The sequence below is a fragment of the Rhinopithecus bieti genome, unplaced genomic scaffold (assembly GCF_001698545.2).
Source record: "Rhinopithecus bieti isolate Rb0 unplaced genomic scaffold, ASM169854v2 scaffold_7580, whole genome shotgun sequence".
Taxonomy (NCBI): Eukaryota; Metazoa; Chordata; class Mammalia; order Primates; family Cercopithecidae; genus Rhinopithecus; species Rhinopithecus bieti.
This window is the reverse complement of record NW_016805470.1, coordinates 1939818-1966847: the sequence shown is the minus strand read 5'-3', so window position 1 is coordinate 1966847 and position 27030 is coordinate 1939818. Positions and strand designations below refer to the sequence as shown.

General features: G+C 39.0%; 1 protein-coding gene across 3 annotated transcripts in view; it reads right to left on the bottom strand.

Moving 5' to 3' along the window:
• ATRN (attractin) overlaps positions 1 to 27030 on the bottom strand; it is a 190050-nt gene that overhangs the window by 119992 nt on the left and 43028 nt on the right. For all 3 annotated transcript variants that reach the window (XM_017872612.1, XM_017872614.1, XM_017872613.1), the window contains exons 2-3: positions 7682 to 7765; positions 2968 to 3081 (exon numbers count right to left, since the gene is read on the bottom strand). In XM_017872612.1, the coding sequence (XP_017728101.1) occupies positions 2968 to 3068 (101 nt within the window). In that variant the 5' untranslated portion in view covers positions 3069 to 3081; positions 7682 to 7765. The remainder of the gene's footprint in view (positions 1 to 2967; positions 3082 to 7681; positions 7766 to 27030) is intronic.

The following is a 27030-nucleotide window of genomic DNA, read 5'->3' as shown; positions in this document are numbered from 1 at the left end:
TTTTTTTTTCTTGAGACAGAGTCTCCCTCTGTAGCCCAGGCTGGAGCACAGTGGCGCAATCTCGGCTCATCGCAACCTCCACCTCCCTGGTTCAAGCAATTCCCCTGCCTCAGTCTCCTGAGTAGCTAGGATTACAGGCATACACCACCAAACCCAGATGATTTTTTTTTTTTTTGTATTTTTAGTAGAGATGGGGTTTCACCATGTTGGCCAGACTGGTCTTGAACTCCTGACCTCAGGCAATCCACCCACCTTGGCCTCCCAAAGTGCTGGGATTACAGGTGTGAGCCACCACGCCTGGCCCTTCAATTTTTAATATGAAGGCAAAACTCTAGGAACTCTGAAACTCTGGTGCTCCAGGAGTTACAAAATAGTGATGCATTTCTACTATGTATTCAACTAACAAATATTTACTAAGCACTTACTACCTGTGAGACACTGTTCTAGGTACCAGGAATACAACAGCGAATAAGACTATGTCCCTGCCTTCATGTAGTTCACATTAGAAAAACAACAAATAAGCCCAGATACTCCCCACATACATAATGCCAGGTAGAGACAAATGCTATGAAGGGAAGGAGAGCAGAGGGAAAGAACAGAAGGTGCTACTTTAGAAAGGGTGAAAGGAAGGCCTCTTGGAAGAGGTGACATATGATTGGAGATGTAAATGAAGGGTTAACCATCATCATGCTTTCACTGGTTATATACACCAGAATCCCTTGAAATGCTGAAGGAATAAGTACTGACAAGACCAGGGCTACCTGGAAACAGGTATGTCAAAAGCAATCTTCGGCTGGATGCAGTGGCTCACACCTGTAATCCCAACACTTTGGAGAGGCCAAGGCAGGAGGACTGCTTGAGCCCAGGAGTTCAAGACCAGCCTGGGCAACACTGTGAGACTCCATCTCCACAAAAAAAAAAAAAAAAAAAAAAAAAAAAAAAAAAAAAAAAAAAAAAAAAAAAAAAAAAAAAAAAAAATTAGCTGGGCATAGTGTTGCATTCTTGTGGTCCCAGCTACTGGGGAGGCTGAGGTGGGAGCATCTCTTGAGCCCAGGATGTTGAGGCTGCAGTGAGCTACGTTCCTGCCTCTGCACTCCAGCCTGGGGGAGAAAGAAAAGGGAAGGGGAAGGGGAAGAGGAAGGGGAAGAGGAAGCACATAACTTTCTTAAAAAAAAAAAAAACTCTAAAAGGAATAATGTTCTTTTGAAGAATTTTCTCAATCACTCTCTCTGCTCTACCACTGCTACCACTGTTTATCAAATATACCATCCAGGTGAACCACAGAGTGATATACACCTGCTTGGCTCATGTTCCTACAAGGCTCCTGATAAGCTGATTCAAAGTGCCTGGCATACAACAAGAGCTCCATGAATTCTGATTAACAAACATAAGTACTATTATGATAACATCACACTTAGTTTTTGGGCTTGTGTTAAAGTTTGGGGTGCTTCTTGCTACAAGTTACGTTGCAAATGCTGGCATAAAGATACACACTCCAACACTTGACCAATGCCACTTTAAATGTTCAGCACAGCCATCCACCCTGCTCTTTGGCCTTGTAAGTGAACCTTTAAAACCCAGAAAATGGCCTTGGTTCTCAGTTCAAAGATACGTTCGAGAGATTTCTAAGCCAAAGCGGGTAGAAAAACACGAGGACACAAGAGTCACCTGATCTCCTGTCCTTGTGTACTGTTTGCTCCCTGTTAACTTCCTCATCCACACAGGACATCAGCCAGACAAGCCCCACGTGAGAAACACAAAAAATATTTGTTGAACTGATTTCTTTTTAAAGTAAAGGAAATAAAACGTTTGAGACAAAGAAATTTAGAAAGCCAGTTGCAGGTGGTTTCCTAAGGGGATATGCATTTTAGAAAAACATACAGTCATACACCACATAATGACACTTGGTCAACAACGGACCACATACATGACAGAGGTTGTATAAGATTATAATACCGTATTTTTTCTGTACCTTTCCATGTATAGATATGTTTAGATACACAAATACCATTGGGTTACAATTACCTACAGTATTCAGTATAGTAAGATGCACTACAGAATTGTGGCCTAGGTACAATAGGCTGTACCATATAAGCAGGATGTACAGTAGGCTATACCATCTATTGGTGTAAATACACCCTATGATGTTTACACAACGATGAAATCATCTAATAACACATTTCTCAAAACGTATTCCTGTTGCCAAGTGACACGATTGTATTTTAAAATCCTCTATCAAGTAAAAGGAAGAAAATCAGAGACAGTTTTGAATTCCCATGTGGCCAAAAACATAACGAACAACACAGCTACTTGTTGCTAATCAAAAGTAAAACACCCTAACAATTCAGAACACTCCATATATTTGGTGTTAAATTGCTTCTGTTTAACTACTAATGTAAATGTACTTATTGAAAAAAATATATATAATAAGTACGTTCCTGATTTCTCCACAGGTAGCCACTGTTCATTTTATGTGTACTGTTCCAAAAAGTTTCCCTCACTCATGATGCACATACATACACACACACAATTATATTTGAATTCAACAAATAACTCCTGAAGGCCTATGCAATGGGCACTACACAAGGAATGTGATGGATGTTTTCCTGATTTAAATTTTTCACAGAAATAGTTTCATTCAATATATTACTCTCAAACTATTTTGTAACGATAAACTTCACCACCACCACAAGGAGCAGGTGAACTTAATAGAACTATCACAATTTTACAGATCAGGAAACTGAAGAGAGAAGTCACGTACTATGCCTAGAAACTTACCCAGGGCTACAGAAACCAAGTTAGCACTAACACACAAGTGATGGTGAGACTCAAGAACTAGTATTTTTTCCATAAAATAAATGTGTTAAGTGATAATAAAGGTGAACCCAGTAAGAATGCAATCCAGAAGATATGTTTAAATTTAGAAATCAAACAATGATGAAAGAATGCTTATATGACTGAGCTTACCTAAATGCAGCAACTAGTGGTGCATAAATTGAGTCCCCATCATAAACGTATAAATGGTCCCAACTACACTCTGTAGCAAAATGATTGAAACGAAGTCTCATTATTCTATTTGGCCTGAAAAGAATAAAAAAAAGAAATTTATAAAAAAATTATCGTAACTATCAGACATTTGAGAATATAAAAATTCAGATTTTTAAATTAATAATATGGAACACAGTCTAACAACTGCCCCATCAGTACTCCTTCATTTGTCAAATATTTATTTAGTACTCTCCATGTGCAAGACTACTAAACATGCAATGGGAAAATTGATGTGGTCCATGATTCTGGGCCTTACAGTCCATTCAGTGGCCACTCTTTAATGGTCGCTGAACCAACCAATTAGCCTTACCATTTCTGCACTTCCTTATTCAACTTCAGATTCCACACTACGTTATTTCATAAACATGCCTGCCAATCCTCTAAATTTGCCAGCCCCTCTGATTTTTCATGACACTGGCTGGCAAAAGCTCTGTTCTACAGGAAACCAGTTATCTGCTCTAAGATTGAACCAGGAAAAAAAAAAAAAAAGCGGGGGGGGGGAGGTAAAAAAAAAAAAAAAAAAAAAAACCTAAGCTGTACCACACCACTGGGTAAACTGGTTTCGGCACTGGTCTCTGTTCTCCAACTGCAAATGGCACTTAGATTCTGCCAGCAGTCCTACCAATTCTCTCTCACTCTCCACAACTGCCACTCTCAACGACTATTTCAAATAACCCAGTCCCACCTCCCTGCTTATGCTCAGCAACCAGACAAAAAACCCTAAAATTCTCATTTTCCAAAATTCTATACCTATCTGCCTCTCTTTCTGTTTCTCAAATATTTGACATCTCCCTCTCATCTGGAACTTTTGCATCCACATTTAAATCTGCTTAAGTATCACATATTTTACAAAATAAAACAGGCCGGGGCGGTGGCTCACGCCTGTAATCCCAGCACTTTGGGAGGCCGAGGCGGGAGGATCATGAGGTCAGGAGATCGAGACCATCCTGGCTAACACAGTGAAACACCGTCTCTACTAAAAAAGACAAAAAAATTAGCCAGGTGTGGTGGTGGGCAGCTGTAGTCCCAGCTACTCGGGAGGCTGAGGCAGGAGAACGGCGTGAACCCAGGAGGCGGAGCTTGCAGTGAGCCGAGATCGCACCACTGCATTCCAGCCTGGGCAACAGAGCGAGACTCCGTTTCAAAAAAAAAAAAATTTAAAAAAATAAAACAAAAGCCTCAAATCCCAACTCTCCCTCTACCAAATACCTGCCCTACTGTTTCTCCTTCTAATAAGGTAAAACTTCGCAGAAAACTTTGCTTTCTCCAGTGCCTTTATCTCACTCACCCCTTCACTCTCTAGCCTGGCTTCAGTCCAACACTCCACTCAGAAAGCTCTGGGAATATCAACATCATTATATCCTGCTGATGCCTAATTCTATTTCTCCAGTTTAGACCTTGCCTCTATCCCACACTTATCTAACATCTCTAGTTTAACAACTAAATAAATACATAAACAAGTAAACTCAGATGGTGATGAATACTGTGAAGAATTATTAAAAGAAGGTGATGTGGCAGCACAAAAAGTAGTAGGGAGATAGCCCAGTAAGCTTTGGCAATATGAGAATGACAAGAGACAAGCCATGTGAAAAGCCCAGGGAAAAACGTTTCAGACAGAGGGAACAGCATGGTCTTAAGGGAGAAAGAGGCTGACATGTCCAAGCAACATGAAGAAAATCAGCGTGCCTGAAACACAGCAAACAGAGAAAATCTTAAGAGATGAGAAGTGGGAGGTGGGCAAGGGGCAAAAGCAGGAGGCCAATTTCAAGGCTACTGTGTGGCCCATGAGAGAGAGGATGGTGGCTCTCCCAGTTGTGGAGATGGAGGTGAAAAGGAGTCTGGTGATGGACTGGGGAGACAATCTAAACGGAAAACTGACAGAACTTACTGACAGGCTAAATGTGGGGAATAAGGAAAAGGAGGAATGAAAGTTTCTTTGCTTAGTTTTTCGCTTACGCTGAGGAGGAACAACCATTGAGAGCACATTCAGAAAAACAAGTGGAGGAGGGCATCAGGTGGTTACGAACTGATAGGACAGAGCAGAGCTCCTTAGAGCAGCACTCCTCAAAATGAAGTCCACAAAATGCTACAGGTCCTGAGACCCTTATGGGAAGTCCCAGGAGGTCAAAACTATATTCACAGTAAAACTAAGATAGCATATATTTTATCGCCATGCTGGCATTTACTAATGGTTCAAGGAGCAATGGTGGGTGAAACTGTGGGCATCTTAGAACAAATCAAGACAACAGCAGCAAATGGTACTAGTGATCACTGCTATTCTTCACCACCAATTGCTCACAGGAAAAAGAAAAACTGCCAGTTTCATTTAAGGATATCTTGATTAAGCAGTTTAAAACTTCTAATTTTATTAAATCCTGACCAATTAGTAGACATCTCTTTAATATTCTGACAAGATGCAAAGTAAATATAAAACACTTATCTTGCCTAACAGAAGCGCCATGGTTTTCTCAATGAAAACCACTTTTGCTACTATTTAAGTTGCAAGCTGAACTAGCTACTTTTTTCTTACAACACCATTTACCATGCTTACTTGAAAGAACAATCAACAAATTATGGTTATTCAGAGTTGGATATCTGGCAGACATTTTCTTAAAAATTAGGAAAGCAAGCCTGTCACTTCAAAGAAAACAACTGACAGTATTTGCTGCCAAAGATAAAATACAAGCTTTCAAGTAGTAATCAGGATTTTGGAAAATTTGTTATTTGCCATACTTAGAACTTTTTGAGGAGACTGATGGTGATACTAACCAATGTGATTTTTTAAATATTATGTAAGGGAATAAATATATCAACATATGGAAGATCTGCATAATTCAATGACCTGTTGTTTTCCAAATGACCTATATATCATGTTACCAAATCATGGATGGGAAAAAGATCCATTCAGTGCAAGAAAACCAATGGATTTTAATTTCACAAGTACCAGAAGTTCCTTCACATAGTTTCAGATTACAAACTGCAATTTACTTTTAAGAAATTACTACTTGTTAAGTTTTGATATGGTATCAAAGAAGACCATATACAATTATTTTAAAATACTGTACTATTAATATCTTTCTTCCTACTTCATATTCAAGTGAGGCCTCATCTTCTTGACAGGCTTCAATCACAATAACATACTGCAACAAAGTGAATGCAGAAGATATGATAATTCAGCTCTTTTATCAAGCTAGACATTAAAGAGATTTGCAAAAATGTAAAACAATGTCATTCTTTTCACTACAATTTTTTAAATATAAGGTTCTTTTTCATTAAACTATCATTTGTACTAACATGTAGTGGGCTTATAATTGTTGCTTTTAAATGAATAAATAATATTTGTTGGTTATAAGTTCTCATATGGTGAACGCAGACAAACATAAACTTATTTGGGGCCGGGGGCGGTGGCTCACGCCTGTAATCCCAGCACTTTGTGAGGCCAAGGCAGGAGGATCACTTGGGGTCAGGAATTCGAGACCAGCCTGGCCAACATGGTGATACCCTGTCTCTACTACAAAATACAAAAACTTAGCTGGGCATGGTGGCACATGCCTGTAATCCCAGCTACTCGGAAGGCTGAGGCAGGAGAATCGCTTGAACCCAGGAGGTGGAGGTTGCAGAGAGCCAAGATCACACCACTGTACTCCAGCCTGGGCCACAGAACGACACGCCATCTCAAAATAAATAAATAAATAAATAATAAACAAACTTATTTGGAATCCTCAAAGTTTAAGAGTGTAAAGAAGTCCTGAGACCAAAAAAGTTTGAGAATTACTGCTTTAAAAGTCTCCCATGAAGACAAGGAGAAAAAAAGCAACAGCTGGAGGGACACAGTGGGTCCAGAGAAGGGATCACTTAGGCAATAACAGTTATTACAATTTTCTTATCCACAACAAAATAGATACTTAGAAAATAACACATTATTGTAATTTTCTAATGCTTTAAGCAAACCATTAAAAATATGTAACTGTGGCAGGGCGCAGCGGCTCATGCCTGTAATCCCAGCACTTTGGGAGGCCAAGGTGGGCGGATCACTTGAGGTCAGGAGTTCCAGACCATCCTGGTTAACATGGTGAAACCCCATCTCTACTAAAAATACAAAATTAGCCAGGCGTGGTGGCACACACCTGTAATCCCAGCTACTCAGGAGGCTGAGTCAGGAGAATCGCTTGAACCTGGGAGGTGGAGGTTGCAGTGAGCCGAGATCACACCACTGCACTCCAGCCTGGGTGACAAGAACAAAACGCTGTCCCATAAAAAAAAAAATTAAAAAAAAAAATATATATATAACCATTTCTGAACTATTACAGTTGGAAATACACAAATTTGTGGTGTGTACAATTCATTTGCAGCATTAAATCAACATGAAACTTTTAAATTAATGAAGGCTAAGAAAATTAAATTCATTTTGTCAANTGGTGTGTACAATTCATTTGCAGCATTAAATCAACATGAAACTTTTAAATTAATGAAGGCTAAGAAAAATTAAATTCATTTTGTCAAATGAAAGGTTATCAAGTAAATGTTTTAAGTACTTTATGCTACAGATCGTTAATTTTATTTGTGGGAAAACTAATGTCACACTGACCTCTATGCTAAAAAACCAAAAATTAAGTCAGCCATTTCTACTTACTGTCCTTCAATGAGCCAGGTGCACTTTGTTTTATATTTATAATTTCCAGGTCCATCTGTTACAAACCCAGAAGATCCAGTTAGTCTGTAATTTAAATCAAGAAAGAAAACTTAAGTCTATGATATTAATTTCATATATTTTTATATATTTTCATATATTAGTATTTTTTAATTCTTAATATAATACAAATTAAACATAATGGGCACATTAACACATACTGTAACCAGTAAAAAATGACTAGTTATATTCAGATTGCATAAATTTAGATGAAACAAATACTTATCACATACATGAAAAAAGAAGACAGCAAAATATTAAAAGCAACAGGAATGAACAAAACATACCTAAATCTTAATTTTATGTCATCTTTTTTCCTTTTTTCCTTTTGGTAAAGACAGGTCTCGCTATGTTGCCCACGCTGGTCTCAAACTCCTAGCTTCAAGAGATCCTCCCACCTCGGCTTCCCAAAGCACTAGAATTACAGGCTTGAGCCTTCACACCCAGCCATAAATTTCTTAAATTTGTTTTTTATTTTTTGTAGAGACAGAGTCTCACGAAGTTGCCAGGCTTGAACTTATGGCCTCAAGCAATCCTCCTCTCTTGGCCTCCCAAAATGCTGGGATTACAGGCGTGAGCCACTGCAACCAGCAAGTATCTGCTGCTATATAAAAAATTTTAATATTTAAGAAGGACGCTATTTCCTTCATCATGGCTGTTTCCAGATCATTTTTCTTCCCTCTTTCATCAACATCAGCCACTCGGAACACACGCTCGCTTCTGGATCTGCCTCCCTGGGAGTCATCTCCCAGCTACTCCTAATGCACTAAAGATATTACTAAATCGTTCACTCTATTCCACTATCTGCATCAACATCTAAGATATTCCATCCCAAACCCAGCCTCTCCATTTCTTAACCTCACCATTAACTATCTTTTCCTCCACCCCTCTTTAGCCATCCCCTTCTCTGGCACTTGCTATTACCAGTAACAACATTACCCACAAAAAAAGCACCCTAACCTCTGACTACTGTCTCATGTCTCCAGTTCATTTAGCCTATTTCCCCCTTTCCAATGAGTCTTCAGCCCCATGGAGACCAACAATACACCGAACTATCTTTTCTTCACTGTTCACCACCTACCATCCACACATGTCACTTTCTCACATACCTAGTTAAGACCCCATAGTCCATCACAAGAATCATACCCTGCAAACCCCTTGATATTCTTGCCTTTCTCTCCCTCTGTTGTACTCGCCTGACAGAGATGTATCCAGGCCTTACTCCCCAAAATCCATTCCACCTCAAAATGTTAGTTGAAGCCAATCATGTTTTCCCATGCCCCTTGCCACTGACTAATTAGAAATGTGTATCAATTAAAATTAGGTGTGGGCTGGGTGTGGTGGCTCTTGCCTGTAATCACAGCAGTTTGGAGGCTGAGGCAGGAGGACTGCTTGAGGTCAGGAGTTCAAGATCAGCCTGGCCAACACAGCAACACCCTCATCTCTATTTTAAAAAAAGAATATATATCTATATAGACACATATATATACACATATAGAGAGAGGGAGAGAAAATAAAAATTAGGCTTTAATGCAACTGACAGAAAAACCTAAACAGTAATGGACTAACTACCAAGATAAAAAAATCCAAAGGTAAGCAATCCAGAGCATGGAAATCCAAGGCATTTCCATGATCATCAGGGACCTAATGCTGTTCTATACTATTGCTCTGTCATCCCCAACATGTGGTTTCTACCTCATAATCCAAGATAGTGGCTCAAGCTCCAACTATTATACCCAAATTCTACCCAGCAGGAAGGAGGAAAAGAAAATGGGGGGCACACCCTCTCTCCCCCTGTTAAGTCACACATGAAAATTCAACTTACATTCAATTAGCCAGAAGTTACTGACATGTCTACAAGTAGAGGGAGGCTGAAAAACGTAGCCATTATCCCAGATGATCATGTACCCATCATGAAATCAGAATTCTTTTTACTAGAGAAGTACGAAAAGGCTATAATGTGTAACCATGAATCTCTGACACAGCATGTAATCTAATACTCAGATGTGAGGGCACATCTGATGGATGACTTCCAGGAAATATTTTCTTATTCTTAAGAAAGTGTGTGGACAGGGAGACACGCCACCTAGATCACCTCTTCAAGGAAGGACTTGCTGCCAGCAGCAGCAGGGAAGGTGGTCAGCAGAACATCAACTCCTTCAGGGGCTGCCTTGCTGCAGGTTTTGCCCTTCCCATGGCAGCCCATACCATAAAGAGTATAAAGGCCCAGGCATTTCAATCCAACATGGGGCAACTCAAATAAGCAACCCTGACCCAGAGTTCCCCTTTGTCAGGACTGCATTGGAGCTCAACTTTTTCCTTTGCCTAATTCTGCTTTTCCTTCCTAAAACACCTTCCTCTATAACACTAAAATCAAGTTGTAACCCAGACTCAGCCTTAGCAAATGCTTTAAAAAAAACAGCCTATGACAAACATCCAAGAAGAAACTGTCTCATTCTTCTCTCTCTGGACTTGGCTATGGCTGGATTTTACAGCTGGAAGTACTACAGCCTGAACACAAAGCCTGTGCTATGCCTAAACACAAAGCCAACACCAAAAATGACAAATCAAAGGAATACAAAGTTCCTGAAAAAATAGTATCAACCACCCACAAAAACCACCTTACTCCAGGCTTCGAGTTTCTTAGGTAAATTTCTCACTGGTTATTGTTTTATTGCATGTTGTGTGTGTACACACTTCCTTGATTCTTTGTTTTAAGGCCTAACATAAAAGGTTTTATGGCTCTCCACTATGCCTCTTCTACTCCTAAGAGTTTCAGTGGACTTCACATGAACACTTAGGTTTGCAAATCAGCATCAGTTTTAGAAAAGAAATAATTGTGTTTTTTGTTTTTTTTGTTTTTGAGACAGAATCTCACTCTGACACCCAGGCTGGAGTGCAGTGGCATGCTCAATGGCTCACTGCAGCCTCAAACTCCTGGGCTCAGGTGATTCTCCTACCTCAGCCTCTGGAGTAGCTGGGACTACAGGCACACACCACTATGCCTAGCTAATTTATTTTAATTAATATTTTGTTTTAGAGATGAGTCTTGCTATGTTGCCCAGGCTGGGAAATAGGTCAGTTTTATTTTAAATGTTTACTTAGTATCTTTAAACATACATATTTATATAATTTTGCAGATAATGCATAGATATGATCACAGACAAATTTTTTTTTTAACCTACTTCCCCAGTTACTCTGACCCACCCTTGACCAAGGTAAACATTTAACCACCTAGCAGGAATTCCTAAATACTTTTCTTCATACTCATGAGCCTATGATATAGGCATGGTTCTCTTAAATTATTTTTTGGTTACTCAAATTATTACATACTTTTCTGCATCCTTCTTTGCTCACTCAACAAAACCTTACGGAACTTTCTCAAACTAATCTGATATTAGTCTAATTTATTTTTTCTTTATGTAGCATAATATCCCACCTATGGAGGTATCATTTTTCCTGCCTTTCCCTACTAATGTTCATTTCGTTTTCAGTTGGCTGACAATATGTACATCACTGCAATAAATATCCCTATACATATGGCCTTACTTGGGCTTTTATTTCTAAGATTAGAAATCTTAGGAGGAGGTATACTAGGCCAAAAGGAATATGAATTTTAATTGTTAACCAAGCTGTCAAATTATTTTCCAAAAGGCTGTAACAATTCACATTTGCACCAGTAATGTATGAGAATATGCTATTCTCCACATCCTCTCAGCATTAGGTGTTCCTGTTTCTTTTAAATTATGTGAGTTTTTAATTCAAAATTCCCTGTGTTCTAATAAATGGCCAACAAGTGGTTACTGAAAGTTTAAAGGAATTTGAAAGAGAAAGGCCAGGAATATCAACCTAAAATTTCAGGTCAAGTTTTACAGTATCGTTGATAATCTAGGTGTGGGCATGGGCAACACCTGTACGCTAGGAAAACCTAGTTCACTGGCAGTCACACAAAGGCATCAAACTGAAAGGCATTTCAATAATGTAAGGCTAGAAATATAAAGAATGAAGACCTTGCCACTACCAGTTTCTCAGTTCAAGAATACTGAGGCAATTCTGCAGTGGAAACAAATACAGGGAGAATAGGGGAACAGGGGGCAGGTTTCAAAGGAGTCGTCTCATAGTTATTTCTTTCTACTTTACCTGTATTATTACCAGACAACGCAGCCTGTAAAATCTCAACTTTTCTCATCTGGTAAGATTTTCTTTATGGTCAAGTACCTTGGACATTAAACTTTGACCACAGTTCCTTGGACATTAAAAAAAGATCTATTCCAGGAATTTAAAACACTATTTCTACACACATATAATCAGGTTTATTAAATGCACTATTCAATTCCTTATACTCGTATTTTCATCCACTAGACCTAATTCTGATAAACATGTACTGAAATCCTGGCCAGGTGCAGTGGCTCACACCCATAATACCAGCACTTTGGGAGGCTGAGGTGGGTGGATCACGAGGTCAGGAGTTCGAACCCAGTCTGACCAACATGGCAAAACCCCATCTCTACCAAAACAACAACAACAAAAAAAAAATTAGCCAGGCATGGTGGCAAGCGCCTATAATCCCAGCTACTCAGGAGGCTGAGGTAGGAGAATCGTTTGAACCTGGTGGGGGCAGAGGCTGCAGTGAGCTGAGATCACACCACTTCACTCCAGCCTGGGCAAAAGAGCAAATCTCTGTCTCAAAAAAAAAAAATTATATATATATACATATAATATCTATATATATATTGTTCATAAACTATGCCTTTTACGATGGTAACAATCCATTTACCTAGCTTGATATTTAAATTTCACCTTGTCTTTTGGATATTTTCCTATATCTTAGATCTTTATTCAACTCTTTTATTTTCAGCTTTACCTATCAAGTTTTCAATAGTTTGCTTCTTCGAAACAGGACTTGGTTAGGTTTTGTTTCTTAAACTAATCTCACAGTATTTTACTGGCACAATATATTGACAGTATTTTACTGGGACAATATATAATCTGATGGTATTTTACTGGCACAATATATAATCTATTTGCATTTAGTTTAATGACTGCTATACCTATTTGATTCCTTCCAACCAAATGTTTAATCAATCTTAGTGAAAAGTAATTTATATATAATAAAATGCAGCCACTTAAGTGTACAATTTGATAAGCTTTGACAAATATATACACAAAGTGTAATCTCCTCAAACAGGATATAAAACAGTTCCCTCACCCCCAAAAGCTCTTTTATATCCCCCTCCAGGTAATCCCTACCAACCTCCACCTCAAACATTGATCTTATCTTTCACACTATAGATCAGTTTTACAAAATTTGATTTAATGGAATTAAAGACACTTTTGTGCCTTGCTCCTTTTTATAAACATAACTTTTCTAAGTATTGTATCAATAGTTTGCTCCTTCACACTGCTGAGTAGTATTCTCTTGTATGAAAGTACACAACTTGTTTATTGGTGGACACTTGGATTATGTAATTATAGTCTTTTACAAATGAAGCTAAGACATGTATAAATCTGTGGACAGGTATATACATTTCTCTTGAATAAATGTACAAAATGAAATCAATGGATCAAACTATAGATATGCACTTACATTTTTAAGAAACTGCCAAACTGTTTCCACCTTACAATCACATTTTCAAGGTATGAGAGCTCTACTTATTCCTCATCAGTTCCTACCATTGGTATAACCAGACTTTTTATTGGTTATTCCAGTAAGTATGCATTATTCTATCTCATTATGACATAAATTTGTATTTTTCTGATATTTAAAGATTTTCAGAGGCTGGACACGGTGGCTTATGTCCATAATCTCGGCACTTTGGGATGCCAAGCCAGGTGGATCACTTAAGCCCAGGAACTCAAGACCAGCCTAAGCAACATAGTGAAACCTCGTCTCTATAAAAAACTTAGCCAAGTGTGGTGGTATGACCTGTAGTCCCAGCTACTTTGGAGGCTAAGGTAGAGGATCGCTTGAGCCCAGGAAGCAGAGGTTGCAGTGAGCCAAGATGGTGCCACTACACTGCAGCCTGGACGACAGAGGGAGAAACTGTCTCAAAAAAATAAAATAAAAAAGATTTTGAGTACCCTTTCTGGTGTTTACTGATCGTTTGCACATATTATTTTGTAATGTGTTTGTTCTTACTTTCACCCTTCTTTTTCTTTCCAACTTTTATTTTAGGTTCAAGGGGTACATGTGCAGGTTTCGCAGGGGTTTGATGTACAGATAATTCCATCACCCACGTAATCAGTGTAATACCTGAAAGGCAGTTTTTCAGTCCTCACTCTCTTCCTACCCTCCACCCTCAAATAGATCCGGTGTCTGTTGCTCCCTTCTTTGTGTCCATGTGTACTCAATGGTTAGTTCCCACTAGTGAGTATGTGGTATTTGGTTTTCTGCTCCTGCATTAATTCACTTGGAATAATGGCCTCCCTGCATCCACGTTGCTGCAACGGACACAACTGCTTTCATTTTTACAGGTAGTAGTATTCCATGGAGTATATGTACCACATCTTCTTTTTTTTGAGATGGAGGTTTACCCTGTTGCCCAGGCTGGAGTGCAATGGCACCATCTCAGCTCAACTGCAACCTCCGCCTCCTGGGTTCAAGCAATTCTCTGCCTCAGCCTCCCGAGTAGCTGGGATTACAGGCGTCCACCACCATGCCCAGCTAATTTTTCTATTTTTAGTAGAGACGGGGTTTCACCATCTTGGCCAGGCTGGTCTTGAACTCCTGATCTTGTGATCTACCCACCTAAGCATCCCAAAGTGCTGGGATTACAGGCGTGAGTCACCACGCCCGGCCTTCTGGTTGTTTTTTTATTTGTTTTTATACCTTAAGTTCTGGGATACATGCGCAGAACATGCAGGTTTGTTACACAGGTATACGCGTGCCATGGTGGTTTGCTGCACCCATCAACCCGTCATCTACATTAGGTATTTCTCCTAATGCTGTCCCTCCCTAACCCCCCACCCCTCAACAGGCCCACACCAGTGTGTGATATTCCCCTCCCTGTGTCCATGTGTTCTAATTGTTCAACTCCCATTAATGAGTGAAAACATGCGGTGTTTAGTTTTGTTCCCGTGTTAGTTTGCTGAGAATGGTGGTTTCCAGCTTCATCCATGTCCCTGCAAAGGACATGAACTCATTTGTTTTTATGACTGCACAGTATTCCATGGTGTACATGTGCCACATTTCCTTTATCCAGGCTATCATTGATGGGCATTTGGGCTGGTTCCAAGTCTTTGCTATTATGAACAGTGCTGCAATAAACATATGTGTGCATGTGTCTTTATAGTAGAATGATTTATAATCCTTTGGGTATACACCCAGTAACGGGATTGCTGGGTCAAATGGTTATTTCTGGTTCTAGAACCTTGAGGAATCGCCATACTGTCTTCCACAATGGTTGAACTTATTTACGCTCCCACCAACAGTGTAAAAGCGTTCCTATTTCTCCACATCCTCTCCAGCATCTGTTGTTTCCTGACTTTTTAATGATCGTCATTCTAACTGGTGTGAGATGGTATCTCATTGTGGTTTTGATTTGCATTTCTCTAATGACCCGTGATGATGAGCTTTTTTTCATATGTTTGTTGGCTGCATAAATGTCTTCTTTTCAGAAGTGTGTGTTCATATCCTTTGCCCACTTTTTGATGGGGCTGTTTGCTTTTTTTCTTGTAAATTTGATCTTTGTAGATTCTGGATATTAGTCCTTTGTCAGATGGATAGATTGCAAAAATTTTCTCCCATTCTGTAGGTTTTTCTGTTCACTCTGATGATAGTTTTTTTGCTGTGCAGAAACTCTTCAGTTTAATTAGATCCCATTTGTCAATTTTGGCTTTTGCTGCCTTTGCCTTTGGTGTTTTAGTCAAGAAGTCTTTGCCATGTCTTTGCCATGGGATTGCCTAGGTTTTCTTCTAGGGTTTTTATGGTTTTAGGTCTTACGTTTAAAAGTCTTTAATCCATCTTGAATTAATTATTGTATAAGGTATAAGGAAGGGGTCCAGTTTCAGTTTTCTGCATATGGCTAGCCAGTTTTCCCAACACCATTTATTAAATAGAGCATCCTTTCTCCATTGCTTGTTTTTGTCAGGTTTCCCAAAGATCAGATGGTTGTAGATGTGTGGCGTTATTTCTGAGGCCTCTGTTCTATTCCATTGGTCTATATATGTTTTGGTACCAGTACCAAGCTGTTTTGGTTACCACAGCCTTGTAGTATAGTTTGAAGTTAGATAGCACGATGCCTCCAGCTTTGTTCTTTTTGCTTGGGATTGTCTTGGCTATATGGGCTCTTTTTTGGTTCCATATGAAATTTAAAGAAGTGTTTTCTAATTCTGTGAAGAAAGTCAATGGTAGCTTGATGGGGATAGTATTGAATCTATAAATTACTTCGGGCAGTATGGCCATTTTCACTATATTGACTCTTCCTATCCATGAGCATGGAATGTTTTCCATTTGTGTCCTCTCTTATTTCCTTGAGCAGTGGTTTGTAGCTCTCCTTGAAGAGGTCCTTCACATCCCTTGTAAGTTGGATTCCTAGGTATTTTATTCTCTTTGTAGCAATTGTGAATGGGAGTTCACTCATGATTTGGCTCTCATGAGTTTGTCTATTATTGGTGTATAGGAATGCTTGTGATTTTTCACACTGATTTCCTATCCTGAGACTCTGCTGAAGTTGTTTATCAGCTAAAGGAGATTTGGGGCTGAGACAATGCAGTTTTCTAAATATACAATCATGTCATCTGCAAAGAGAGATAATCTGACTTCCTCTCGTCCTACCTGAATACCCTTTATTTCTTTCTCTTGCCTGATTGCCCTGGCCAGAACTTCCAATACTACATTGAATAGGAGTGGTGAGAGAAGGCATCCTTGTCTTCTACCGGTTTTCAAAGGGAATGCTTCCAGCTTTTGCCCATTCAGTATGATATTGGCTGTGGGTCTGTCACAAACAGCTCTTATTATTTTGAGATAAGTTCCATCAATATCTAGTTTATTTAGAGTTTTTAGCATGAAGGGCTGAATTTTATTGAAGGCCTTTTCTGCATCTATTGAGATAATCATGTGTTTTTGTCACTGGTTCTGTTTATGTGATGGATTACGTTTACTGATTTCCATCATGTTGAACCAGTCTTGCATCCTAGGGATGAAGCCAACTTGATTGTGGTGGATAAGCTTTTAGATGTGCTGCTGGATTTGGTTTGCTAGTATTTTATTGAGGATTTTAGCACTGATGTTCATCAAGGATATTGGCCTGAAATTTTCTTTTTTTGTTGTGTCTCTGCCAGGTTTTGGTATCAGGATGATGCTGGCCTCATAAAATGAGTTAGGGGGGAGTCCATCTTTTTCAATTGTTTGGAATTGTTTCAGAAGGAATGATACCAGCTCCTCTTTGTACCTCTCGTAGAATTCAGCTGTGAATCTGTCTGGGTCTGGCCTTTTTTGGTTGGTAGGTTATTAATTACTGCCTCAATTTCAGAACTTGTTATTGGTCTATTCAGGGATTCAACTTCTTCCTGGTTTAGTCTTGGGAGGGTGTATGTGTCCAGGAATTTATCCATTTCTTCTAGATTTTCTAGTTTATTTGTATAGAGGTGTTTATAGTATTCTCTGATGGCAGTTTGTATTTCTGTGGGATCAGTGGTGATATCCCCTTTATCATTTTTTATTGTGTCTATTTGATTCTTCTGTCTTTTCTTCTTTGTTAGTCTAGCTAGCAGGATTCACTGATTTTTTGAAGGGTTTTTCATGTCTCTATCTCCTTCAGTTCTGCTCTGATCTTAATTATTTCTTGTCTTCTAGCTTTTGAATTTGTTTGCTCTTACTTCTCTAGTTCTTTTAATTGTGATGTTAGGGTGTCAATTTTAGATCTTCCCTGCTTTCTCTTGTGGGCATTTACTGCTATAAATTTCCCTTTAAACACTGCTTTAGCTGTGTCCCACAGATTCTGGTACGTCGTGTCTTTGTTCTCATTGGTTTCAAATAACTTATTTATTTCTGCCTTAATTTCATTATTTATCCAGTAGTCATTCAGGAGCAGGTTGTTCACTTTCCATGTAGTTGTGCAGCTCTGAGTTTCTTAATCCTGAGTTCTAATTTGATTGCACTATGGTCTGAGGGACTACTATGATTTCCATTCTTTTGCATTTGCTGAGGAGTGTTTTAATACCAATTATGTGGTCAATTTTAGAAAAGTGCTATGTGGTGCTGAGAAGAATGTATATTCTGTTGCTTGGGGGTGGAGAGTTTGGTAGATGTCTATTAGGTCCTCTTAGTCCAGAGCTGAGTTCAAGTCCTGAATATCCTTGTTAATTTTCTGTCTCATTGATCTGTCTAATATTGATAGTGGGGTGTTAAAGTCTCCCACTATTATTGTGTGGGAGTCTAAGTCACTTTGTAGGTCTCTAAGGACTTACTTTACGAATCTGGGTGCTCCTGTATTGGGTGCATATATATTTAAAATAGCTCTTCTTGTTGCATTGATCCCTTTACCATTATGCAATGCCCTTCTTTGTCTTTTTTGATCTTCATTGGTTTAAAGTCTGTTTTATCAGAGACTAGAATTGTAATCCCTGTTTTTTGTTGTTGTTGTTGTTTTGCCTTCCATTTGCTTGGTAAATATTCCTCCATTCCTTTATTTTGAGCCTATGTGTGTCTTTGCACATGAGATGAGTCTCCTGAATACAGCACACCGATGGGTCTTGACCCTTTATCCAATTTGCCAGTCTGTGTCTTTTAATTGGGGCATTTATACTTAAGGCTAATATTGTTAAGTGTGAATCTGATCCTGTCGTTATGATGCTAGCTGGTTATTTTGCCCGTTAGTTGATGCAGTTTCTTCATAGTGTCAATGGTCTTTACAATTTGGTATGTTTTTACAGTGGCTGGTACTGGTTTTCCTTTCCATATTTAGTGTTTCCTTCAGGCCTGGTGGTGACAAAATCTCTCAGCATCTGTAAAGAATTTGACTTCTCCTTCGCTTAAGAAGCTTAGTTTGGCTGGATATGAAATTTCGGGATGAAAATTCTTTTCTTTAAGAATGCTGAATATTGGCGCCACTCTCTTCTGGCTTGTAGGCTTTCTGCTGAGAGATCTGCTGTTAGTCTGATAGGTTTCCCTTTGTGGGTAACTTGACCTTTCTCTCTGGCTACCCTTAACACTTTTTCCTTCATTTCAACCTTGGTGAATCTGATGATTATGTGTCTTGGGGTTGCTCTTCTCGAGGAGTATCTTTGTGGTGTTCTCTGTATTTCCTGAATTTGAATGTTGGCCTGTCTTGCTAGGTTGGGGAAGTTCTCCTGGATAATATCCCAAAGAGTGTTTTGCAACTTGGTTCCATTCTCCTCAACACTTTCAGGCACACCAATCAAATGTAGGTTTGGTTTTTTCACATAGTCCCATACTTCTTGGAGGCTTTGTTTGTTCCTTTTCATTCTTTTTTCTCTAATCTTGTCTCCACGCTTTATTTCATTAAGTTGATCTTCAATCTCTGATATCCTTTCTTCTGCTTGATTGATTCGGCTATTGATACTTGTGTGTGCTTCACAAAGTTCTTGTGCTTTGTTTTTCAGCTCTATCAGCTCATTTATGTTCTTATCTAAACTGGTTATTCTAGTTAGCAATTCCTCTAATCTTTCAAGGTTCTTAGCTTCCTTGCATTGGGTTAGAACATGCTCCTTTAGCTTAGAGGAGTTTGTTATTACCCACCTTCTGAAGCCTACTTCTGTTAATTCATCAAACTTATTCTCTGTCCAGATTTGTTCCCTTGCTGGCGAGGAGTTGTGATCCTTAGGAGGAGAAGAGGCGTACTGGTTTTTGGAATTTTCAGCCTTTTTGCGCTGGTTTTCCTCATCTTCGTGGATTTATCTACCTTTGGTGACCTTCAGGTGGGGTTTCTGTGTGGACGTCCTTTTTGTTGATGGTGATACTATTCCTTTCTGTTTGTTAGTTTTTGTTCTAACAGGCCCCTCTGCTGCAGGTCGGCTGGAGTTTGCTGGAGGTCCACTCCAGACCCTGTTTGCCTGGGTATCACCACTGGAGGCTGCAGAACAGCAAAGATTACTGCCTGTTCCTTCCTCTGGGAGCTTCATCCCAGAGGGGCACCCGCCAGATGCCAGCTGGAGCTCTCCTATATGAGCTGTCTGTTGACCCCTGCTGGGAGGTGTCTCCCAGTCAGGAGGCATGGGGGTCAGGGACCCACTTGAGGAGTCTGTCCCTTAGCAGAGCTCCAGCGCTGCACTGAGAGATCTGCTGCTCTCTTCAGAGCCAGCAGGCAGGAACGTTTAAGTTTGCTGAAGCTGCGCCCACAGCTGCCCATTCTCCTAGGTGCTCTGTCCCAGGGAGATGGGAGTTTTATCTATAAGCCTGGGGCTGCTGCCTTTCTTTCAGAGATGCCTTGCCCAGAGAGGAGGAATCTAGAGAGGCAGTCTGGCTATGGAAGTTTAGTTCATTTATATCTTTTTTCTTTTCTAATAAAAACATTTGCAGGTACAAATTCCTCTCTATATACTGCTTTAGCTGCATTCCACAAATGTAACAGACTGTGTTTACACCTTCATTCATTCCAAAATGTTTTTCTAATTTCCCTTATTTCTCCTTTGACCTATGTGTAATTTAGATGTTGCTTAATTTCCAAATGTTTGGGGAACTTTTCTAGTTATCTTTTTGTTAATGATTTCTATTGCAATTCCACAGAAACTCTGGCTCATGCCTATAACCCCAGCATTTTGGGGGACCAAGGTGGAAGAATCACTTGAGGCCAGGAATTTGAGACCAGCCTGCACAACATAGTCAGACCTCATCTCTACTAAAAATTAAACAAACAAACAAAAAAAATAGCTGAATTTGGTAGAGTGTACCTGTAGTCCCAGCTACTCAGGAGGCTGAGGTGAGAGAATCATTTGAGCCTGGAGATAGAGGATGCAGTGAGTTACAATCGCAACACTTCAGCCTGGATGACAGAGCAAGCGAGACCCTGTCTTCAAAAAAGAACACACATGATGTACGGTTTCAGTCCTTTTAAATGTATTGAGATGTGTTCTATTATCCAAGATATAGTCTATTTTACTGAATGTTCCAAAGGCACTTGAATGTGTAATCTGCAGTTGATACGTATCATATTCTCTAAGTGCCAATTATGTCAAGTTAATTGACAATGTTATTCAAGTCTTCTATATCCTTCCTATTTTTCTGTATACTTGGTTTTATCAATATTGAAAGGCAAAGGTTGAAATCTACAACTATAATTGTGGACTTGCACATTTCTCATTTTAGTTCTGACCATTTGTACTTCATGTATTTTAGAACTCTGTTATTAAACACCTACAAATGTAGGACTGTTCTGTCTTCTTGATGAACTTACATGTTTGTCTTTACTAAATATTTCTATCTCTGTTAATATTCCTTGTTTGTGTGAAGTCTACCTTGTTTTGGGGTTTTTTTTCTCTTGACTTTTATTTTAGATTCAGGGGTATGTGTGCAGGTTTACTGCATGGGTAAACTGCCTGTTGCCGAGGTTCGACGTACAAAGAATCCTTTCACCCAGTCGTACACACAGTACCCAATAGGTAGTTTTTCAACCCACCCCTGGCTCCCAACCTCCCCTCTCAAGTAGTCCCCAGTGTCTACTGTTCCCATCTTTGTGTCCATGTGTATTCACTGTTTAGCTCCCACTTACAAGAACATGCGGTATTTCATTTTCTGTTTCTGTGTTAATTCACATGAAGCTGACTTCGATCTTAATATACCTACTCCAGTTTTCTTTTTATGAGCCTACATAATTTATTCACATTTAGTAGATGACCTAAATATTAATTTTGTTCTTTCCATCTATATTTTGTTTGTTGCTTATTTGACATTGCTATCTTTTTTCTTTTTCCTTATTAGTGTGATAAAGTTGGCGTGCAGGCTGGGTACACTGGCTCATGCCTGTAATCCCAGCACTTTGGGAGGCTGAAGAAGGCAGATCACTTGAGACCAGGGGTTCGAGACCAGCCTGGCCAAAATGGTGCAACTCCATTTCTACTAAAAATACCAAAAAACTATCTGGGCATGGTGGCACATGCCTACAATCCCAAGTACTCTAGAGTCCGAGGTACAGGAATCATTTGAACCCAGGAGGCGGAGGTAACAGTGAGCCAAGATCCCACCACTGCACTCAAGCCTGGGTGGCAGAGCAAGATTCTGTCTCAAAAAGAAAAAAAAAAAAAGTTGTCATTCGTTTCATTTCCCCTTTACCTAAATACTACTGAACTTTTCCATCTTATCAATGGTTATCTTCCCTTTCCTGCCTTTCACTGTTGAAAGCATATGTCTTTAATTTATAAACAAGATGTCAAACATTTCCCCTACAAAAATACTCCACACTTATCCACTCCTTTCCCATTCCCAATCCCAAAAATGAGACTCCTAAAATACATCTACCTTTTCTTCTTTTCCCTTCCCTCTCTACTCTATGACACCTTTGGCACATTTCTTCTGCAGAGCACCCTAATTCCTATATTTTGCAGAAAGAGCTCAATACTCATTCAAAACTTTTCCTTATGTCCATTCTATTAAAGAGGTCTAATGTAGCACTTACATATTTCCAGTCCAACTTCATCCATTAAGATATAATTTTAAATATAAAACCAAGTTCATTGTTCACTGCTCTTCACTCTCTTCTTCACCTTTCCCAGTCTTATAGTCTCTGATCTGCTTCATTTATTTGCCTAGTATTTTCCTCAAATAGGATACTTGAGTGGTATACTCTGAATTTATATAGACCCCCTAAACATCTTTCTTTTACCTATACAGATAAATACCTTGGCTGGATATGGTATTCTTGGGTTGCAGTCATGTTTCTCTCAGTAGCTCTAGATGGTAATTCACTGTTTTTTAGCTATAGTTTTCAAATTTGAAATGTGATGCCTGTCTTTTTTTTTTCTCCTGTGGCTTACCGCCACTCCTCCATCCATTTCCTTTTTTGGTTCTTTTCTTTTGATTTCAATAGTTTTGGGAGTACAGATAGTTTCTGATTACATAGATGGGTTCTTTAGCAGTGACTTTTGAGATTTTAGTGCACTCATCATCCGAGCAGCGTACACTGTACACAATATGTAGTCTTTTCTTCCATCTGTTTCTTTCTCTCCTTCTGGAAGTCATATTATCCACATTTTGGACATCTCAAATTTCTCCTCCAAGTTTCTTTGCTTTCATGATTTCTATCTCTTTATATATTTGCTCTCCAAAATTTTCTTACACTGCCCCCTTTTAATTCATTTACTGAATTGTTTAATAAGGAAATCATAGATTTCAGCTCCAGAAAGTTATCTGTTGGAAAAAGTACATTTAACTCTCTTTAAATGTTCTAGATTTTTAATTTAAAATTTGGAAAGCCAGTCTCACACAGATGTGTTCAAGCAGACAGGCTGTGAGTACACTGTGTGTTAACCTGCAGTAATCTTCTCTGTTCTCAGATCTCCCAGTACTGCTTCAGCCTCAAGCACAGGTTAAGATTCTGCCCATCCATTCAGCAATACATTTGCCTTGTAGAGATCAAGAAGGCCAACTATACTACATACATGGGCGCTATGTCCCATCTTCCAGGATCTGCAGCTTCATGGTCCTTGCCCCTGGCTACAATGGCCAGCTACACACCAGTTCTCTCTGCTTAGAAGGATCACTACAGAACCAGATCCTGCAGTTTTCTGTAGGGCACCACAGCAGGCTGCCTCAAGAGAACCAGACAGGGGGTAGGTAACTGAGGGAGCCAAGGAAGCAGGCCTCATTCAGAATGCCATTTTCTTCATATCCCCCTTGGCTTCTCCTTATTATTAAAGCGCATCTGAGTTTGGGTTTTCTGTTGTTTCCAATCAAAAGTATCCCAACTACTTATTTTACCAATTCTAAAATGAACACTTTTAAAACTAATAGCTCAGAAATCAGGATATATTATAAAATCTATGGTATGCCACATACCATAAGTGACAGTGTTTTTTCTCAGTTCACAAAATAAGAGTGTATTTTGCACTCAATGGCACCTTGGTAAGGTGCAGTTATATATATATGGCAACTCCAAACCTGGAGGAGCCCAACTCTCTGCTTACTGTTATATACCAACAAGCAGCTAGATACGGCTAGAGACAAAATATTATGCTGTTTGGTCTCTCTTCACACTTATAAACACACATCTCATATAGACTCTCCACACTGTGGGTCAACCAATAATTCATTTCCCCGGTCAATTCACTTTTTACACCTTATTTTCTCTCTATTTCCTAAACCTTCTTCCCTCTCTTCAATTTTAGCTCATAATTAGTGGATTATCTTACTTGTTTCATATCTATTGTCTTCCAGTGGAATGTAAACTTCACAACAGCATGGATTTTTGTCTGTTCTGTTGACTATTTACATTTAAAGAGAGTACATTTAACTCTCTTTAAATGTTCTAGATTTTTAACTTAAAATGTGGAAAGCCAGTCTCACATGGATGTGTTCAAGCAGACAGGCTGTGAGTACACTGTGTGTTAACCTGTAGGAATCTTCTCTTCTCAGATCTTCCAGCACTGCTTCAGCCTCAAGCACAGGTTAAGACTCTGCCCATCCATTCAGCAAAGTATGCCTGGCATTCTAATGACACTCAGTGAATAGCTGTAGAAAGAATAACTAATGAGGAGAGAACTATATATATTTTTTCCCACTACTAAATGCACATACTATGCCTCTCCTCTAGTTACAAAGGATAAATGGTGTAAGCCCATTCAGAGTTGCATCGTCTACCTGGGTCCAGAATTTTTAAACTCCACCAAATCAAGGGCATTACCAGAGCAAACCTAATTCTAACTTCCACCCAACACTTTTACCCTCTGCTGGATCAGCTTACAGACAAGCTGTTGCATTCTCTTCTTAAAAAACAAACCCCCTTCTGCTCATATTCTTCAGGCTACTGCCTACTTCTCTTCTCACTTTTATATAAAAAATCTTATTGAAAGTTGTCTACTTTGACTGACCCAACGCTCTCACCAAATACCTTAACCAACTCCAACTGGACTTTAACCCTTACCCTCCTCTGAAATCCCTTTGTTAAGGTACATAAGGTGAATCTCATAGCATTCAAAAAGCTAGTAACTCTCTTCTTAAAACTCTTTTCACTTGGTCCCCAAAACTCTCCACTCTGGATTCCCTGGCAGCTTCTTCTCAGTTCACTTTACTAAATCTGCCTGCTTTCCCAATCTCTAAAAAGTAGCCCCGCTTCTCTATCTAAAGCCTGTTTCTCTACCTAATTCACTGGGTAGGTGATCTCACACTATCTCAAAGCTTTACATACCACCTACATACATTTTTAACAACCAAATTTTCATCTCCAGAATGAATCACCATTCTCCTGATTATTCCAAGTAAAAACTAGGAATAATGCAAGCATAACATCTGTTTAAAAAAATTCTTTTTTTCCTTTCTAACATTTATCACTTTCTTACTTTTATTGCCTTATTGCAGCTGTTTTAGACCTTCATTACAATACTGAAAATGAAAAGAACTTCTGATGGAAGTATCCTGTCTTATTCCCAATCTCAGGGAAAAGCTTTCAGTATTTCATCATACAGTGTGATTGTTATCCTAAATTCTTCGTACAAGCTCTTAATATATTAAGGAAGTATCTTTTTTTTCTTTTCTTTCACCTTTTTGAGACAAGGTCTTGCTCTGTCACCAAGGCTGGAACGCAGTGGTGGGATCATGACTCACTGCAGCCTCAACCTCCCAGGCTCAAGCAATCCTCCCATTTCAGCCTCCCAAACAGCTGGGACTACAGGCACACACCACCATGCCTGGATAATTTTGTAATTTTTGTAGAGATAGAGTCTCACTATGTTGCCCAGGATGGCCTCAAACTCCTGGCCTCAAGCAATCCTCCCACGTCAGTCTCCCAAAGTATTAGGATTACAGGCATGAATCACCTCACCCAGTCAAGGAAGTATTTTCCATTCCTAGTTTGTTAAAGGTTTTTATCATTAATGTATTGAACTCCATTTTTTAAAATTATGTATCTACTAAAATAATCATTTATACTGTAAATGTTGTGAGTGATACTGATTTTCAAGTATTAAATCAACCTTAAATTTCTCAAATAAATCCATTTGGTCATGATTATTTCGGTATTTCACTAAATACAGTCTGCAAATATTCTGTTTACATTTTTTCCATCTATGTTCATAACACAGACTGACTTGCTGTTTTCCTTTTCTTTCAGGTTTTTATAACAAAATGATGCTGGCTGTATAAAAACAAGAATAGAATTTCACCTCTTTTCCTATGCTCTGGAAGAGTCTGTGTAAGACTGGTGAAATGCCTATAAAAGTTGGGAAGAACTGACTGGTGAAGTTATCTGGACCTGGAGTTTTCTTTTTAGTAAGTCGGCTTTCCTAGATATTTGCCATTTCATCTAAAATTTTCAATGTACTGGAATAGTCATTAATAATATCCTCCTGATTTTGTCAGTGTCTATAAGATCTACCGTGATCTCCCCTTTCCTATTGCTGATATCACTCGTTTGTTTGCTTTTTGCCTTTATCAATCTCTCCAGCAGTTGATCAATTTCATTAGTCTTTTCTAATGTTTGTCTTTGTTAATCCTCGCTACTGTACCTGTTTTATATTCAACTAATTTATATTTATTGTTTTCTTCCCTTTGGAGCACATTGTACAGTGCTTTTTCTACTTGGAGTTGAAAACTTAGATCTTCACCTTTCCTTTTTAATGTATGCATTTAAAACTATAATCTTCATTCTCAGAATGCCATTAACTGTATCTCAAAGTTCTGACAGATAATACTTTCTCTGCCATTCCGCTTAAAACATTTTCAAATTTCCAAGGTGATTTCTTCTTTGATTCATGAATATTTAGAAGTATACAGAAACTATATGGTACAATGTTCTATATAAGTCAATTAGGCCAAATGTTTTCAAATCTTTCTGTTCTATGAACTATTGAGAGAGTATTAAAATTACTTTTGCCATTAGCAGTGGATGCTAAAAAGTAGAAGGAAATTCTGACGAGCAGCAGGGTATGTGCATGGTCTTAAAGCATCTTCCCACAGACTGCTTATTGATTGCAAATAGGAAAAAAATAGTAATTATATAGTGGAAAAATAAGACAGCACCTCAAACAGGAGAATAAAATCAACATTAAAAAATATCAGACAGGCCGGGCGCGGTGGCTCAAGTCTGTAATCCCAGCACTTTGGGAGGCCGAGACGGGCGGATCACGAGGTCAGGAGATCAAGACTATCCTGGCTAACACGGTGAAACCCCGTCTCTACTAAA